The sequence below is a fragment of the Phaseolus vulgaris genome, chromosome 9 (assembly GCF_000499845.2).
Source record: "Phaseolus vulgaris cultivar G19833 chromosome 9, P. vulgaris v2.0, whole genome shotgun sequence".
In the NCBI taxonomy this organism is placed as follows: Eukaryota; Viridiplantae; Streptophyta; class Magnoliopsida; order Fabales; family Fabaceae; genus Phaseolus; species Phaseolus vulgaris.
Genome location: NC_023751.2, coordinates 36,043,702 through 36,063,981, shown reverse-complemented (window position 1 = coordinate 36,063,981; position 20,280 = coordinate 36,043,702). Strand labels below are relative to the sequence as shown.

The window sequence follows — 20,280 nt, the reverse complement described above, 5'->3', positions numbered from 1 at the left end:
GTCAGCTACAACTTCAGGGCCCTTCAACTCCACACAACCGCTTCCACCACACACACTCGCAACTGCATCACCCTACAAGTGTTTCAAGTTTCAAACCCAAAATTGAGTCGACCTATTTGCGCATGAAGGAATGGATACCGAATGCCAAGTCTGCGATTGGCCATTTCCCAATAGTCTCGGAGTAAGTGAACCTCAGCGTCTCCTACAACGTCACGATCGATTCGAACAGATTCGCTGGCGCCTGAGCTGGCTTCCCCCTCAAGGTCCGCGCTCTCGACCATTCCTCTTCGGCCTTCTTCCTTCACCTGAATAAGAGGTACATAGTCACTGCTGTTCCGGCAGCCTTCGCCATAGCGCCGACGGTCATGGAATTGGCAGAGAAGAAGAATGTGCACAAAGAGGTTTGGGGGACGAGAAGGAAAATGAAGACATAAATTGGGGTTTGGAAGATGGTTTGAGTGTGTGAAACAGAAACGTAAGAGAGGACAAGAGAGGAAATTATTATTATTATTAGCATTAGCGACCAAAAGAAAATCGGTGACTAAATAAAAACATATTTGGTGGTTGCTTTGGTGATTGAAATAAACAATTACATTTAGCGACCGAAAAAAAAAACGGTGGCTAAAAATAAACATATTCGATGACTGATTTGGTGACAAAAATAAACAATTACATTTAGCGACCGAAAGAAAATCGGTGGCTAAAAAATAAACATATTTGGTGGCTGATTTGGTGGCTAAAATAAGTAATTACATTCAACGACCAAAATAAAATTGGTGACTAAAAAATAAACATATTTGGTAGCTGATTCGGTGGCTGAAATAAGTAATTACATTTAGCGACCGAAATAAAATCTGTAGCTAAAAAATAAACATTTTTGGTTGCTAATTCGGTCGCAGATATATTTTTCCTAATTTATTCAAAACAGTCACCACTTTAGCGACCGATGGTTTTGTCACTCTCATTTTCCGTCGCTGATTCGGTCGCTAAACTTACGAACATCATTAACAATTCATTTGATCGCTATTTCGGTTGCAAATTTGATACTGAAGGTATTCAATGGCTATTTCGATCGCAAATTGCAACCACTCACTTTCGGTCGCTGAATTCGGTGACTAAATTATTATTTTCTTGTAGTGGTAGTTGTGATCTTGTTGTAGAAAAGGTTGGTCATCAAAATATCTTTTTTCAATTTGTAATTTATTTTCCCTCACTTTAGAACCACCATACATGCCCCTTCACCTCCGCAACTCCTCACTCCATTCTCAACTTGGTGGGCATTGTCTAGGTTACTAATAAATATTCTGTATAATTTATCTTAGAGTATTTATTTTTTAATTTTTACTTAAAACTTTATTTGTTTTAATCAAATTTGATGTTAATCTAATTACTAAAGAGAATAGGTTTATTATTTCCTCTCCTTGAGCATGTTACTGAAATTTATATTATTTTTTTAGAAAAAAAGAAAAACAGAAGAAAGCGATAAAACAATCTTTAAAGAGTGAAGTTAAGTTCATTGTGGAACTATTTTTTTATAACATTGGTAACTATCGTGGTGTTTACCTATTACGTATGACAAAATTTTGGATGATTTTTTTATTTATTTTGACTATCAAATTTTAAATTTTAAATATTATTTATGAATTTTTGCCTTTGGTAAAATCAAGTGTTTATTGAGTTTATCATTAAGGATTCAATCAATAAAAAAAATCATTCAATAGAAACCCATTTTATATACAAAATAATTAGTTGTTATTTACGATGTATCATTGGGATGTCAAATCCAATTTCTTGTAGTTTAAATTGGGATAAGGTTCACAGAATATTAATCGAATATGGGGAAGTGTGTGGATTATTGTGGTTGGAAAAATTTGGAAGCAAATGAATCTCATCATTTTTAAGAATGGTGGAGTTGATAACTCAGAGATTTTTACTATGGCGCAACTTAAGGTGTGGTCGTGGATCACGTGTAAAGAAAGGTTGACATCCTTTACCTATGTCCAATGGTGTATGGATCCAAAGACTTGTTTGATTTCTATTAGAATGAAAGGTTGAAGTTGGGCTCACCAACTTGATGGATGCTCTTGTAGCTAAGGTAGTGCAATTTTGTACTTACACTGTTTTAGTGTAATTTTGTTGTTTGAGTGTGGAACAGGTGCTACTAACCTTGGTCATAGGTCCGTTTGGAGGTGTGCAAGTCTTTGTTGCAGGAGTAGAGTTGGTTGTTGGTTGTGTGCGGGTCTTTGTGTTACTACTAATGTGGTTATGAAAAGAGATTGTGGCTCCCAGTTAGGTTCGTTGGTTTTTTGTGCAAGTTCTTGTGGTATGTAGTTGAGACTATGAACAGGTATTGTGGCTACTGAGAAGGTTAGTAGGTAGGTAAAATTTCTTCAGGTCTTGAAGAAAGCAGGTTCAATTTGGAGTGGTTTTTGTGGGTTTTGTTTGTGGGTGAGAGATGTTGTTTTGTAATTGTCTTAGATTATGGGTTATTTTGTGTGTTATGTTTTGACTAAATACTGGTTATAAAGGTCCTAATAGGGTAGATGGTGATTTATGTTGATGTGGCTTATCGTGTCGTTCATTTGAGGATTGACTTGGTGGTCTGTAGAGTTTGTAGTTTGTTTGAATGCTAGGTGTTAGATAGGTTGACTTTGAACAATTTTTGTATAAAGATTGAGGTACTTCTGAAGTTTCTGTATAAGTGTTGAAACACCTCTAAAGTGTTTCATTTTATTTGATTTATTCTTTGTTGAAAAAAAAAGATGTTATTTAATGATTTTGTAGTAGTGAATGATTTTTATTTATTTATTTATTTATTATTACTGGTAAAAATATTCACAAAATAAATAAGATAATATGTGGATGTGGGATAAGAGAAAGATACACAATTTGACAAGTGGACTTAAGAAGTTAACTTTAAGTTTAACTCGACTTTATAAAACTGGTTTATAAGGTGAGGATTTTTAATATATTCCCTCACATCGAGACTGTCAACTTGTATGTAAGACTATATATTTATAAACGGTCAAATAGCGGTTTAATAACAGATAACATGATAGACCCAACAAAACAATACTTTTAACACCTTGGAGAACATGTAGGATTAAAGCAGGTGGCAAAGTAGGCTATGGCTCCATAAATGTGGTTGCACAAATGTAGATTTCAGTCATAGACATCACTACCTTCTTTCACATACTTCATGGGGTTGGTGGCTTTTCTTTTTGCAGATGCAGAAAACAGAGGTAGACGTTCTGACTAAGCCCGCTACACCATTGGAATGGGAGTACGGCATGGGTATACTGCTATCAGAGGAAAGCTTTAACATGCAGGGCCCTTTCTTTTGTTAAAACAAATCTGTTGAAGCAACATAAGGTGAGGAAATTATATGCAGGAGACTATACTGGTGTAAAACTATTTTGTAGATCTATTAAAGAATATGGATATAAGAGTTATAGAAATATGTTAATATTAATTGTGTCATTTTTTTTATCGGCAAAGAATAAAATAAATAAAAAGGAATACTTTAGGAATGTCACAACCCTTATACAAGAATCAACACCTGCACATAAAGTACAGGCTTCAAGACAAGCGGGAGCAGGATAACCAGCTATAAGGACCCCCTATGCTAGTGTGTACCCCCATACATTTTTTTTATCAGTAATAAATTAATAGAATAAAATGGAACATTTTAGGGGTGTCACAACCCTTATACATAAGATACTTCTAGTTTAAACTATCAACAAAGCAAAGTAAGATTAAGTGACACACCACTTAACTCAAGAATCTTAAACTATTTAAATAGTCCCTACCCAAACAGAACTGGTTTTACAAAGACCAGCAAACCAAAAACTTGATGGCTATCTTTTTTTTTTATCGGCAATAAACTATTAAATTAAATCGGTTCACTTAAGGGGTGATCCAACCCTTGTACATATAACAAAAGATAAAAGTTCCTTTACACATAACTTGATGGCTATCTAGCCACTGGAATTTTAACAATCTAAAAACTTTAAGTCTAGCTAGCTCCCTACCCATTGCAGCAATACCAAACCTACAACCTTGTGCACTACATTTTATTGTCAAAGTGAGGCACGACCTCTACTGCCAGTCTACTTCCAAAAGCTACAAAAATCTCCGCACATCCTCATCTTTTAAGTTCCAAGAGCTGGTCAACAAACCACACAAAACATGTATCTATCAAAACTGCAAAATGTTGACCAACATTGACAACATTTGGACATGGGCTTACAGGTTAGTTTTTTGCCTAGGAGAACACTCAACAAACCTTTGTCCTGCTTGCTACTGCAATAAATAACCCATAACCTTTTTCTGCTTAATAAATCACTTATATACCATCATCTTCCTTGTCCCTTCTTTAGCGCCCTTCTTGTAACGTATATATGACTCCACCACAAAGAGAATCATTGTCCCCTTTTAATTTCAAACATATAACATGATAAAAAATCCAATCAGGGAACCCAACATGAAAAACATTCATCAAATCTTTCAACTATAACCAAGCTTTGAATCGCCTTTGCTGTGACTTCAGTTGGACCTGCAAACAACTAACAACTAGCTCTCTAAGAGCATTAGTAGCACTAATCTCATAAATAACACGACAACAAAATTAAAAAAAGTTTAGAACTGTAGTTTACGAGACTTCTTCCTATTAAAACAAACCCCTCCTTCTTCATCATCTCTTCCGAATAGATTTCATACATTCCGTAAGTAACAGACATTTCGGATAGTGTACCCCCATACATAGTTGTTTCAGGTAACATAAAACAACAGTAATCTTACAAAGGATTTCCATAGGCCGAAACCTAAACTGCCCTCATAAACAAGCAACAAATTACACTTAGCATACTAATAACTTGTTCTTTATAAAGGTGAATAACTTTTATTTTGTTTTTGTCTACTATGATTCTAGTATTTATTGATTGATTCTTTCTCTTTTTAGGTAGACCTAGAATAAGTGTAATGTTTATATATATTTAGACTATTTATTTTGATTTCAATGTAATAATAGAAGAGATATTCATTCTCATATTTTTTGTTTTCCTTTTACTCTTTTGTATCTTTATCTTTTTTTATCCATCTCTGTTCTATTTTATAATAATATTTATCTTTGTTCTATTTTATAATAGTATTTATCTCTGTTTTATTTTATAATAATATCTGTATTGGAATATGTGGTGTTTCTTAAGTTTAGTTTACAGGTTAGCTCCAAGCTCTCGTGAAAATATTAGAATTAGTGTAGGTTCTATTCTTTTTTATCTTTTTAGGATATATGTGGTATTAAGTGTGACACGAGTTTGATAGGATGATCTGTCTATAAACGTTAAGATATTCTTAAATTTATTTATTTATTTAATTTTTATTTGTTAATAAAATAAAAACTTCTTCACATACTTTGAAACTATCATAGACAACACTTTTTTGGATTGGAAGGCTCAATGGGTAAGGTACATTGAAATGTAGATTTGAAATTTGGATTTGAAACTGTAATTTTGTAATTTTGAGTGAAGTGGAGAGGGTTTCTGGGCAGAAGCAGCAATTCATAATTTTGTCATCTTTTGTTTTTGTTGTTTTTTTCTTATAACCTATTTTTTTTTCAATAAAAATAAAAATTCACGCAATGAAGAAAAGGCATATTACAAGCATTATGAAGACATTGAAAACAAAGGCACATCATCGTCACCAAGAAAATGTGAAGGCATGACAAAGCCATCCATGACCGTGTGGACTGTGAAGACTTAAAAGAGAACAAATCTCATAGTGTGGACTTGAAGATAAATTTTTCTTATCGGCAACCACTCGAAGAGAATAATTTTGATAGTATATTTGTACAAAGACTTTTAAGAAAATAATTTATTTTTTAAAGAAATTGAAATATTTTATGATAAAATATGTTGTTTCGATACAAATACAAAATTTATTAAAAATTTAAATTTTAGAATTTTATGATAATAATTAAATTAATTAAAATTAGATTATTTTAATTTTTATTTAAAAAGTAAGAATTTAAAAAAAAAAATTATACTCAAATTCATGTCTCACGTATTTGTATTCTCGCATTAATTTGATTTTAGTCGAAATCTCATCTGTTTAAGATCAAGATATTGTTAGATTGACTAGGTTTATTTTTATTTTTTTTCAATATAAAAAATTTAACTGTTTGATGTACTAATAATTTCTATTTAATGATGTGTGTGTGTAAGAAAATGGAATGCGCTGATGGTTAATGATATTTTTGGATTAATATTTTCTATAGTTAATTTTATTCCATGACCCAAATTGTTTGTATTTTAAAAATAATTTTCTGTAGTTTTATTGTTAATATCAATGTTTTTTTATTAGATTAAGATAGTTGTATCGATCATCCACTTACTTACTCGAATGATTGATCAAATTATTGTTTTAGAAGTATTTTTTTTTAAGAAAATTGAAATAAGCCATTGTTCATTTTAATGAACTCAAGTTAAGTTTGAATAAGCACGCATAAGTCATACTGATCGAAACAATCGCGTAAAAAGTGGCTGACAGCATACAATTGGAATTAGAATTGTGAAAAAGCATGTGGAATTTTTGTGGAAACTTAAGCAAAAAGACATGTTTGTAAAGCTTTTATGGGGTCACACTTGATGGAAAATTAGAAAACAATTACATAATACCCAACGTGTATATTATAGTATCAAGTAAATAATCGTATCTTCAAATTTAATGATAAGTAATACATTCGTAAACATTTTACTATTATACAATTTTATTAACATATTTTCATATAATACATTACTGTATTTCTTAAAAAAAACACATTTTACATTAGTACAAGTGTTAATTTCAATAAATTGCATCTTCTCACTCATAATTAATAAATGTCCTTTTATCATTCACTTAGAGTAATTTGAGGTGATTTGGAGATATTAAAAGTCGAGCTTTAATTAAACTCGATTCTTCAAAAGATGGTAATGGTAGGCAAGTTTATTGAGAAAAGACTAAGTGAAGGTTATTTACAAAAGAATATCTAATGGTCAATATTGTAAGAGCTAGAAAAGTTTTTAGAAGTATTTAATGAATAAATAAGAAAAATTAAATGAATAATTAATGGAGAATCAAGATATATTTATATACTTTTAGGCTAGGTCAATATCTAAAGTGACTTGTTATTAAGTACGTAGTTTGTTATAATAAAATTATTTTTAACGTCATTTGAGAGTTGTGGCATTTCATGTTGAAAAGGTGAAGTGTTTTTAAATTCTTTTTGTACTTTTACTCCATTTAAAACCTCATTTTGCTCATTTCACTTTCGCTTATTCTATTTAGGTATGCTCTAATGACCTCTTCTTCTTTTTTTAATTCCTCCAATGGGGGATACCCTTTGGTAAGTAGGGGGTTGTTTTCATTAGAGATGAACCACCTTTAATTTGTATTGACTCGTTTTCTAATGAGAGGATTTAGTGAAGGAATATTTTTCTCCATCCCAACACTCTTGTTGCAGTTCTTTCCAACGCGCTTATGGGTAATAGAGTTATTGTTGTTCCGTCAAGAAAACATAAAACCTCCTCTCAAGAGGTGTTGGGAACAACAAAGCCAAATGTAGTCAAAAGGAAAATAAATTTATCGAGTAATTATATCTATCTCTCCGAGTTTACCTTGACATAATCTGTCGAAGATTTTCTTTCCTCCTTCAACATATGTTCTGAATCTATAGTCGAGTTCATCTTGGTGGAAGCTTGTGATAGCTCAAACAGAGTTCTTATGAAACCACTACCAAATCACGAGGACTCTACCGAATTCATGTACAAGTTATTCTTCAATGATTTTGATGTCTTGTTTATCCCCCTTTGAAAGTAGGATGATTACGACCATGAATATGATTCTTAGCCAACTTCACACTAATGGTTAGGTTTTTTTAAAACCATTTCATGTACTTTATCATTATCTCCATATAAGTTGTACTATAAAAAAAAATATGTATTTTTATCAATTGAATCATGGTTCTAGGTTGATTGAATTTCTCTGAATGGAGCTCAATACGATCCTCCTTTTACCATTTACACCTCTTCTTTCAAAAATAAAATTTTAAAATTGAAATGTTTGTCCAAAGACCCTTGGAAACGCCTTTTCTTTCACTTAGATCATACCTAAATTTCCTTTGTATTGGAAAAGGTAGGTCAAATTTAGGTCTAGTATCTAATACTTTTTTTTGGCTTAGGACAAAATAGGTATTGAAATCATCAAAATCCTTCCTCACCCTATAAGCAGTAAATATTTCCTCAATGTGCCCTTCACCAAGGACCCATTTCCTTATTTTTAGGTAAGATTTTCTTTTTGCATCTTGTTAACGGTTGTAAGTTAAAAGAGGTGGAAGCTGACGTTATTTTCCTTCAAGGGGAATTGGAGAAAATGCACAAATGAAGTGGATTTAAAAGATAAAAATGTCGAGCTTGTTGCGACCAATCTTAAAGGTTACACAAAAGGGTTCAAGAAAGGCATGCGTCAAGCATTTCATTTTGTTCCTTCTTTAGATATAAATCGTTGGATTTAGGAAAACATGTCATTCACGCTAATTTAATGATGACTAAACTTATGTACTTTACGTTATATGTTATAATGTTAATGAAATATTGTTTCTATTGTTAACTTTATTGTTTGGCAAAACTATTTATAGGGTCAAATAGTTTTAACTTGGCTGGAATCATTTTAACTCATTTTTATCATATAACTTCGATTTGATAATGAGTATGATTCGAGTTGATATAAATATTTTAAACTTTTAGTAACAATAATTTCTCACTAAGAATATATAAATTGCTATTTATTTATCTTACTAACATTATAGATTATTTTACTAATATAAAATAAATAATTATTTTACAATTAGTTTTATATAATGAAATTATGTATTTATATTATAATAGAATTTATTTAAATATTATTTTTATAAATAAAAAGCATACATACATTAAATTAGTGATAAAATAATATATCATTATTAATAGAAAATAAGTGAATTTTTTAAACAATAACGATATAATAATAATGAAAAAAATAATATTTAATCACTGTTATTTTATAAACATCCAATATTAATTATAGCTTTATCATGTAAATAAATAAACTTTTCTTATAAATTTTTTTATCACCAATGAATAAATTTTATATTCAATACATTTGATACTAGTATAAAATTATCGGTGAATGAAAACGTTAATACTTTACCACAATTGATTTGTAAACATTCAATACATTATTTAATACATTTTATATTAATTATGTTCTTATTACAAGAAAATAAATTAAAAATTAGTCATAAATAATATATAAATATCATTAAATTTTTGTCAGAAGAAATATCTCTTTCATATTGTGATTTTAAATTCTTGACAAAGATCTTTTATATAGTATATATATTTTCTGGTATTTCCTAGATTTTTTCACAAATGTATAGTTAAATTTTATTTTCAGGAAGCACGCATAAGCATTAGAAATCAAACGACATTTGATTGATGTATCTTATTGAAAAGTAATCTCTTATGAATATTGTACTTTATTCATTCTCTAAATTTATTTGCATTGAGTTTTTTTTTCCCGAAGAATAGGTATAATGCACAATCCTTTTCAAAAGGGCAAATAATTTATCAAAACCTTAAGTTTTCTTCATTGATAATATACTTAGGTTATCAATTTGAAATTGTCCATAATGATGCATTATGAATTAATGTGAAGCCTAATCCACTCCTTTTATTGCTGTTTGAAGTCTTACAAATGCATGTTTTCTCATGAAAAAAACAATAACAAAACAAATATGATAGCAAGAACTAGATTTTAGTTTTGTGTGATTTAGTAACCTATTGTATTTTGCTAAGTACCTATAGAATTATCATTTTGAGCAGCATTAACAGAAAAAAAGAAAATAGATTATTGAGCAACAACTCAATCTTTCTACTGAATCATGCGTTTAGTTGGTCTAAACAAAGAGTTACAAATATAGTGCGAATACACTATGTCATGCCAAAGACGAAACTGCAAACATATAAATAAGAAAATTGGTAAAAACGCAAGTACAGCAATGGAAAAAGGAACCCCTTTTGAACCATGGTAATAGGTTATGAAGAAAGCACTACTGAATGCTACCATCATGCTGATTATGGAGACAAATAGAGTCACTAGTCCAGAGATCAACTTGAATGGTAGAGAACTGAGAAAGTCTTGCTCAGCATATCGTGAGATTAGAATGGACAAGAAAATCAGAGTTGAGGTGGAAGAAGAGATCAATGCCAATGCATCTGAGCATGCAAACACTGTGAATAAAGGTTTTTTCAAATAATTTGGAGATCCTGTTTCATCCTTGTAACCACCTGGGACGCTAAAGGCTGCAGAAAACACTCCTGTGGCAATTAGAGTTGAAACAACCATGCAAGAACTTGCTGTTCGCTTCATCCATGACTCTCCCTTCTTTAACAATTCTTCATGCTTCTTCGTGAATAGGTCTTGAGGAATAATGCCATTATTGTTTGGATGCTCTATAAACAATGTTTGCATGATCTTTTTTACCTCCTATGACATCAAGGGTTTGAACACAATGTTATTCATGTATACTTTACAGAACTATGCATGCATAAAATAAAGAATGCATGCATAAATTAAATAAAGTTACGTTTTGTTTCACAAATTATCTTTTTGGGAAAGTGAAGTTGAAAATATCATAACTTATGCTTGACATCTTTTTTCTTCCAACTAGTATGTTTAAGGTATTCTTAATGTTTGAGGCTAGGTGAGATAAGTTTCTTTGTCAAGATTGGAGTATGTTTTTTTTTTTTTTTAAAGTTTTCATGTTCGGCATCATTATGCAACTTGACCTCTCAGCTAGGCTGACATCTCAAGTAACAACAATCATTTGTCATCTCATGAAAAAAATATTATTAAAAAAAAGGAAAAAGAAAGAAAATACAAAAATATGGGGGGATTAGACCAAAACTCACATGTTAACAAAAACGATACATAGGTAGACTATACCTATTCATAAAGAATTCTAAGAACAAACTAGATGGAAGTCTATTATACCAATTAAATGATTCTCTATGAATGAACCCTAAATTAGCCAACTTATCAGCACATGCATTTCCCTCACGAAAAATATGAGTAACCCTAAACCTGATTGACCTACATAAATTAAGACAAGTATTCCATGGATTATGAAGCATCCACGAAACATTAGTCCTAGCAGTAAATGCAGCACAAAGCAAGACAAAATCACATTCAAGCCATCAAAAATATTAAATACTCCAACTTATTAATTTTATTTATTATCGATAGAAAGACATAAAAAAGTATGTGTATAATATCACATATGTATAAATTAAGATATTTATTGGAAATGATTTGGAGGTTAATATACTTGATTTTTTTAAGAATGGAAATATCTTTAAAATATTCTACCTTGATTTAAACTCTTTTTTTATAAGTATTGAAATATTTTTAAAATGTTCTAGATTAATTTCATTTATTCTTTCTTAATAAATTAAAGTTATATATAAATTAAAGTTGTGATTATTTCAAGAATTTAACACTACATATTAAGGGTTTTATATTATAAACTAATAAGAAATTGTTGTATATTTTTTTAGTTATGGTTAAAATTTAGTAAACAATTTATAATATATAATGTTTTGTGATTAGATATAACATATTTTGAAAAGTATTTGAAATGTTAAATTTCGAAGAATATATAAAAACTCACATTTTATTTTATTCTTATTACTACAATAAAAAGTGAACATCTCTTGCATTTATACTTAAGTAAAAGTTATTTTCATAATTACAATCTTGTGTAAATAAATTTTATTACTTTTTTCTAAAATTACTAAATATTAACCAAATATATTCATCAAAACTATATTTCTATGTAAACATATAAAAGGATCATAAGTCTACCATTATATTTATATATAGTATGGAATATACCTCAAACCATGTCAACTCTAGCATCATCTGAAAAGCTGCTCCAGAAACTATATTAAGTCGATCTGATTGTGCTATTTCTGCAACACAATGGAGTAAAGTGTTACCTTCATCATCAACAAATGTGAATAGGAATTCTTTGATTGGACCTAATTCGTGTATTAAATTGAAGATGTTGGCATGGCGATGAAAGGCAGCAACATGAATTATACTTCGACCCATTGTATTTAACTCCCATAATAAATCGGGATAAGTGCTCATAATCACAGATAGAAACTCAAAATTTCCCACTTCTGCAGCAAGAAATGTTATTTGTGAAGGTTCCCTTATTGCATTCATCATTTCAGAATCATCCAGGGTAAGAAATATATCCCACAACCGTTTTGTGAGTTTAAGGACTGGAGGTTCCTTCAGCTTCATGCCTAGCCACACAAATATATATAACTCTAATCACAAACACTTTCACGTGAAAAAATAACTTTAACAACACAGAAGTATTAATACATTACAATTAAACTCAAACAACAACATACTACTATGTGTATATGTGTATTATTAACCTTTATAAACTTTATCAGTTGAAATTGAAGGTTAATATAACATGCATGATTTTGAGTGTGGGTTTGAGAAAAGTTCAATGAAACAACAATAAATATTACTAGCACACTACATTCTATTAATGGATAATCAACAATTGAAAATAATAACATTCAATGTAATGATTTTCCTGATAGAAGTGATTATTATAAGCACTCACACTTGTTTAAGAGGTGTTTTGGATACTGTAGTAGACTTCTCGAACCAGAATTAGAAGGTTTTCGAGCCAAAACGTGTAAACCTGTCTCACCGTTTTCAGCTCGAGCAAAAGCTACCGAATCCTTCTTATTTAGCATGTCCAGAGCCAGTTCTGCAACAAGTACACATTATTTGAATTTCAAACTTTGATGACAGTAAAATTTATAGGAGGAATTTAGTTAACAGTACTTAGTGATATGTTTGTGGTTCACACTCATAAGCAAAGGAAGAATTCATACCTTTAAACAATAAAAAAATAGTCTTCTAAACTCACTAGTAAAATATTTGGAATTTATTCATTCTCAAAAACGCTTTCTGTGTTAAAAAATTGTTATTCCTGAACATGTTTGTGAGTATGTGTCTGCAAATACATTTCTGATTTCTAAAAGTTTGTCTCCTAATAGCACTTAAAGAAAACAGATGAAAAAGATGAGAAAACATCTCATAGCTATATTTGCCTTTTACTTTTTAACATACTTGTTTTAGAAACAATTTTATGAACTTCATAAATTTCAAATGAGAAATTGATTACTGAGTAGTATGACAAAATTGCTTTAGAAAATAATTTTTAAAACCAGAGAGAGTGAGAAGGAAATCAATCAAATCCTAGGATTTCTTTCTTTGTTTTAATCTTTCAAAGTCCACCAACTTTAAGATTTTCTAAAATGAAAAAGATATGTTTTACAGAGACACGCAATAAGCTTACCATATAATCCGGAGTTGACACAAATGAGGAACAATGTATTCCAATCATCATCGCAAAGTATTTCTTCAGTTTTATCAAACAGATACTCAGCCATTTCAGTTCTTCCTTGTAAAACAGCCAAGTGAAGAGGAGTGACACCTAGTCCACCCCTTATTGTTGGCAACAATTCATTTTTCCTGCGCATTATCTCAGCAATGTGCACGTTTCCTACTGCAGCTGCAAAGCAGAATGCAGTGTTTCCCTTATCATCTTGCAATTCTAAATGTTCCCGAGACATTTCTTTCACGAGTTCCTCCACAAAGCGTTCATGGTTTGCTCCCACTGCAACATGCAGCACTGTTGCCCATCCCTTTGTAATTGCAGTCTCCAACAGTGTGGAATCTTGATCCAATATTTTCTTGGCCTCTTTCCAGTCACCTTTTAGTGCTGCTTTGTGAAGGGGAACACATTGGGTGAGGTACTTCTGTCTGTTTTCTTCTGCAACATATCAATTGAAGTGTGTATTTTAAGGTCTAACATTTGATACAATTTTATCATATGATTTGTTTAGTTTTAATGCTACTAATGCAACAACTCAATGATTATAATTACTGATTTTTTTTATCAACAAATAGAAGGAGACAAACAGATCTACCACTAAAAAACTCGTACAGCCCGTACAATTTCAAAAACTAACCCGTACAAAATCAAAACTAACCTGTACAAAATCAAAACTAACCTGTACAAAATCAAATCTAACCCGTACAAACTCAAATAGACTCAAAATCAAACCCAATACAATCTCTTTGCACCCACAACAAGGGGCAAAAAGAACAACAGAAGCTTAGAACAACAAACAACCCAACCGAAGGAGTAACTCTTATAAAAGCTCACTTTATTGAAAACATACAAGTTCTAGGATCAATGCACCACTCAGGGTAAGTAAAACTAGCAGAAACAGTGATAGAAGTTACTCAATACCAAGTCTTTAATTGTGCCAAAGTGAACACTCCCGAAGAATCGATCACCCCTCCTTGGAATATATGTTTATTCATGTGCTTCCATAATTCACTAACTACAGCAATCCAAACACAATTCCAGACTACATTAACCTGGACAGGAGCATTTAACAAATTAAAATGCAAGGAGTGAGTTGTTGGGACAACATGGTCAACCGACGCAATCCCTAACCAGGCAATCCTGCAATAAAAAAACATGTGTTTTGTCGACTCCACAGCCATCCTACAAAAACTACATAAATTGGTATCCACCAAAACCCCACGCCTCTCTAAGTTAGTTTTTGTGGCAATCGAATTAATCAACACCTTCCAAGCGATAATCTGTGCTGAGGGCAAAGCAGTAGTCTTCCAGAGGAGACAAACTCACTTTTTCCCTCCACAGGGCCTCTTAAAATAGCATAGGCAGATTTTACCGAGAAACCACTATCCTTACCAGCTTTCCAAACTCGACTATCTACAGAATTCATGATAGGGGGTCTTTCCATGCACTTCTTGTAACCGCTGGACTTCCTGGTATATTTCCCTATCAAACAGACCTCTCCTCCAAATTAACTTCCACTCCCATCTATCATTAACTCACCCCCCACAAGACTGTAAACTACCTTCTTTATTACCACACAAAGAGAACAATCTTGGGAATTTACTTTTCCGATCTTCATTGCCCACCCAAACATCTTTCCAAAACAAAATATCCTTCCCATCTCCCACTCTCCACTCGCAACAATTCTCAAAGGATTTACCCCAATCCTCCATCCCCCAAACCCCCTTGAAGTCTCTCCACCAACTGGAATCCTTAGCATTACTCCTTTGTTCTTGCAAATTTCTCCAGCCTCCGTATCTAGATTCAAGAATTTCTTTCCACAGACCTTCCTTCTCAGTCTCCAGACGCCAAATCCACTTTCCCAGCAGTGCCGCATTGAAAAGTCTTAAATTCAAAATTCCAAGACCACCAGCTTATCTAGGCTCACACACCTTTCTCCATGAGACCCAGGCTACTTTCCTTCCTTCATCTCCCCATCCCCACAAAAACCTTCTCTGTACCTTTTCAAACTCCTTTAACACAGCAACAGACAGTTTGTACATGAATAGATAAACAACGGAATGGCAGAAAGCACCAACTTAATAAAACACACTCTTCCTGCCAACGAGAGAAATCTGCCTTTCCATCTACCCAACCTACTCTTAACTCTTTCTAATACACCATCCCAAAACAAAACTCACTTGTGACTCCCCCAACAAGCATCCCCATATATTTGAAGGAAGTTTTCATCACTTCACAATTAAGGATTGCAGCATTCTGCTGAATCACAAGGATTGCAATTATAATTACTGATAGTATTATATTTTTTTTTTAATGTTCAATGATTACACTAAAATTATATTTATGACCTCAAACATGTATATTAATCAAACCCTACACATTAGGTTGATCCTAGTAGGTAACTATTGATAGTATTATTAGTTTTACGTAGATTAATCACCTTACAGATTAAAAATGTTTTATGACAGCTACCTTGAGTATAGTATGAGAAACATAAAGTGGATAGATTTCATGTTTAAGTTGTTAAAAGACTCACAACTTGTATATATACTCTTGGTAATGGTAAGTAGAGAATATTTTATCTTTATTCAATTAGAACAGTACGATTTTTATAAGCTGTTGTACATCTATGCACACCTAAAAAATAACTAACTGCTAGACTAGTTCAACCTGCAAAATAGGGCTTTATTTAATTAAAAATACAAAAATAAGCTAACATAAGTGAACAATTAATGTTTCTATTAAGAGCTGTATCATGAAAGGAGAGAAAGGGCAATAGGATCAGTGTTAAGGAGAGAAAAGGCAATAATTGGATTAGTGTTGAGAAAGGGCATGTTAGGTTCTCTATGCTCCTCATGTACTGAACTGATCATAATATTTTCAGTGCTCCATATAGTATACCTTCTATGAAACCATGACATGTAACATACAGTTATCTTCTGCCTACATTAAAACTTATTTTAAGATGCCAAGATAAGAGGATACGTTCAACTCAAATTACATAATAAAATCAATAAACTCTCGTTAGGATAAGTTAAATAACTTTGATATCATATTAAAAAATAAATTTTAAGTTTAACTCAGTTTTATAAAATAAGGTTTATAGTGAATTATAAAAAAGTCTTTATTTATGTGGGATTTTTAACACTTGTATAGAACTAAACATTGTTTCAGAGAGTCCGTAAGATTTGTAGCAGAAATTGTATACGATCACAAAAGTGAAGCAGATTTTGCAATGATTCAGCTTGTTCAAGCATGGAGAAAAAAATGCACATTTTATGAAAAGATAAGAAGGGACAGAAAGCTTACTAGTGGACACTAGATGGAGGAGAGGCCTCCTAAAGTGAGCTGAAGCAACCCTTTGAAACAGTCTTGGGAAAGATGTTGAGTCTGATACGGCCATTTCTCTGCAAACAGAACATTCAAATTACAATAAAGTAACATTCTATATTTTCAGTAATGAGTTAAAAGCACTTCAGTATCCATGGCCTCACAATCTTCCATTTTTATCATCTATTGGAGTAATGTGAAACTACTTCTTAAAGGTTACCTAAAACACAGAAAAAAATGTTTTGGTGTTGACTCTTGAGTGCGTGCGTATAGAAAAAAGTCCAACTATTAGGGCGCATAGAAAAAAAAAGTCCAACTACTACACAAAATTCCAACTTAAACTTTGATTGAGATATAAGAATGTGACTAACAAAAAATATACTTCACACCATTAAAAAATACCCATTTTAATAATATAATAACATATTACTATTTTAAATTAAAAATAAAAAATATAATTAAAATATTAACATATTGATTATCAAAGTGGTTGCTTTTATTATCTATAACTAACTAACTAGTATATATTTGTACTTTATGGTTACATTATAGAAAAACTTAAATAGATAAATACAAATAAAATTATAAAACAAAAAAGACATATGTACACAAATATACCCATAAAGATGACAACTTGTTTTGGACTATAAAGCCCACCAAACCTAAGTTGGGATTCTAAGGCCCAAATTACTAGGAGGAAGCAGACTTCATTCATTACCATAGCAAAAAAAATTATTTTAATTTTTGTAAAAATTAATAAGATAAAAAATAACTTTAAAACCTAATAAGTTATTTACTAAAAGAGGTTGGAGACAGGTGGGTCCTGGGAGATGTTATTATATGATAATATATTGATATACTTACACAGTCATTTGAAAATGGAAAGCTTTTACTGTCTGTGTTTAATGTTCTTCTGCGAGCCACACGTTTCTGCACAGCTACTCCCCCATAATCTTCTCCCTCTGCAAATATAAACCCAATTTAATCACTTTCCCTAATTTGTAACAATCGTTATTCAAAAACTGTTTCTAACTGAAGAAAAGATCCCCCATAACTTAATTTGGAACATTATTTAAGAAAAAAAACTTAAAATCCCAGAAGAGAGTAAACAAGGTTCAAATTTTACATATAATGTCCTGTCTTCAAAATTGCAGAACCAGCTGAGTCAAATCCAAAAAATACTGTGTAGAAAACAGTTGCAAAAGGAAGCAAAATTGAGAGAAGGAAGATCTTGAGCATATGTTTGAACAACGTAGAAAAACATTAGATGTCTATAAAAACATATATGGTTCATTCAAATCCAAGAAATAGAAGGAAGAGGGTAACAAGATTTGATTACCTGAATTAGAAATGTTGAGAAAAAATGATTTCCTTGTCCTCTTAGCTCTGAAGAGTGACTGGTTTTGGTTCCAGAATGCCAAGTTCTTCTGCAGAGAGAGGTTTGAGTTTTGGTTGGTCAAGAATAGTCCAAGTGATTGGTGAGTGAAAAATTTGGTTACTTTTGAGGCTGTTGGGTAAGTGAAGTCAATGATAAATAAATAAATTATGCAAGATGGTGGTTGGTCATGGCAATCACAAAGCAAGAAATTAAAATAAGGAAAAGAAAGTTGCATGGTGCCAGTCACTACAAAAGTTATCTAGAAATTTTTATTGTTTTTATTTATAGATTAATGTTTATTTTATAAGGGATAATTTTACTGTATTTATATAAAATTATTACTATTAATAATAAGTTAAAAAGTATATATTTGACAAAATACTTGTTTAAGATTTGAAATAGAAACTAAATAAACTAAAATATATAACTTCATATAATTCAGGCTTTCAATAACTAGAAGATATTATTTTTCAATAAAAATTACATTTTTCTTTCAGTCATTTATTTATCATAGGTATATAGTAAATATAGACATCAAAAAGGTAATATTCATAATTATAAAACTTTAATTTTAATTAAAGTCGTTACTTTCAGAAAAACTGTACTTCAATTTAATTGTTATATAAAAGCATAATTTTATTATTCAAACATAGATAACTGAATTATATTTGACATTGAGTATATTTTTATTATATTTTTTCTTGTATATCATACATTTTGAAAATATGTTTTATCAAATAACAAATGATAATGAAAAAGCCATCTACTTTAATTGTACAAAAGAAAAATTCTATAAATTGTTTACTTGCATGAATTTGTTTATAAGGATTAAAAACCGTACCTACAAAAACCTAAAACCTCCAAATTAATTCTCTTTAAAAAGATAATTAACCATTTAAAATACTATCAACCAATCGTTTAATTAATTAAATTATATAAAATGAAAATATACAAAAAAAAAATATGAATGAAGAAGAATTATGAATTTTAGTATTTGAAAAATTAGAAGCACACATAAATAAAAGAGTAAAATTGCAGGTAAAAGTTAAAATGATACAAATGCTGTAATTTAACTGAAATATGATATAGATGCATGTAATATGTACATTAGCAAAGTCGGAATTTACTTTAAAATTTAATGTAGATACCTTGAGTGGAATAAAAGAAAAGTATGTAAGATTAGAAAAAAAGAAAAAGAAAAAAAGAGTGATATTCTTAGATGACCAAACAAGCAATCATGGAGGATACTTATTTTTAATATATTACGTTGTGAAAAATCAATTAAAATGAAGACACTTGCTCATGAAAATATTCTTTTAGAATTTAAAATAATTAGTAAAATAGTAAATGAATAATAGTACCAGCACTCAGCTGTGGATTCAAACATCACTCAACATGTTCTACCAAATTTCTTTACTAATTACTTATACCTTTAGTTTGGACAAGAAAGTTGGTCATTTTAAAATGTTTTAAATCTATTTTATTTTAAATTATTTAACATTTTAAATGTATTATTTAAATAATATCTTTCGAAGCCCACGATGGTGCTTTCCCTGGAAAAGCAAAAGCACGTGCAATTTTTATATCAATTTAGAAAAATGATTATTTGACACTCATGGTTACATGATACACCTCACTAAATATTAATATTTGAATTATTTTTAATTTTTTAATTTTAAAAATTATTTTAACATTTTACATTTTGTCTAAATTTTCATTAAAAATATTTTTATTATAAATTTAATATTTTATTGTGGGTGTAAAGTGGAGTAAGATGTTAAAATATCATTACCATTTTGATAATAGTATATAAAGGGTGTGCAAATGCTTAGGGGTGGTATGATAGCGGGTAACCTGATAAACCCAACAAATACTCGCTAGGATAGATTTGAAATAGCTTGATACCATCAGAAGAAGTGGTCTTTAAGCTTAACTCAACCCCATAAAACTAATTGGTTCATGAAGTTGAGGTTTGCACCCACTTATATACAATGAAAAGCTCTAATCTCTAGTCAATGTGGGATAAAAAAAAAAAACAGTTCATGAGAAACAACTCATTTCAAGC

At 30.7% G+C, this 20,280-nt stretch overlaps 1 protein-coding gene across 1 annotated transcript; it reads right to left on the bottom strand.

Annotated features, from left to right (window-relative positions):
* Positions 1-9,901: 9,901 nt before the first annotated feature.
* Positions 9,902-18,398, bottom strand: LOC137821425 (ankyrin repeat-containing protein At5g02620-like). The gene is made up of 7 exons (XM_068626012.1): positions 18,177-18,398; positions 17,702-17,799; positions 16,817-16,914; positions 13,469-13,945; positions 12,725-12,874; positions 11,971-12,389; positions 9,902-10,563 (listed from the first exon to the last, which is right to left on the bottom strand). The coding sequence occupies exons 2-7, from the start codon at positions 17,707-17,709 to the stop codon at positions 9,949-9,951; spliced, it is 1,767 nt and encodes a 588-aa protein (XP_068482113.1). The 5' UTR covers positions 17,710-17,799; positions 18,177-18,398; the 3' UTR covers positions 9,902-9,948.
* Positions 18,399-20,280: the final 1,882 nt, after the last annotated feature.

Coding starts and splice junctions, on each gene's coding strand:
- LOC137821425 (XM_068626012.1), bottom strand. Junction 13,946..16,816: donor CCTCCATCTAGTGTCCACTA/GTAAGCTTTCTG, acceptor GATATGTTGCAG/AAGAAAACAGACAGAAGTAC. Junction 12,875..13,468: donor TGTCAACTCCGGATTATATG/GTAAGCTTATTG, acceptor TACTTGTTGCAG/AACTGGCTCTGGACATGCTA.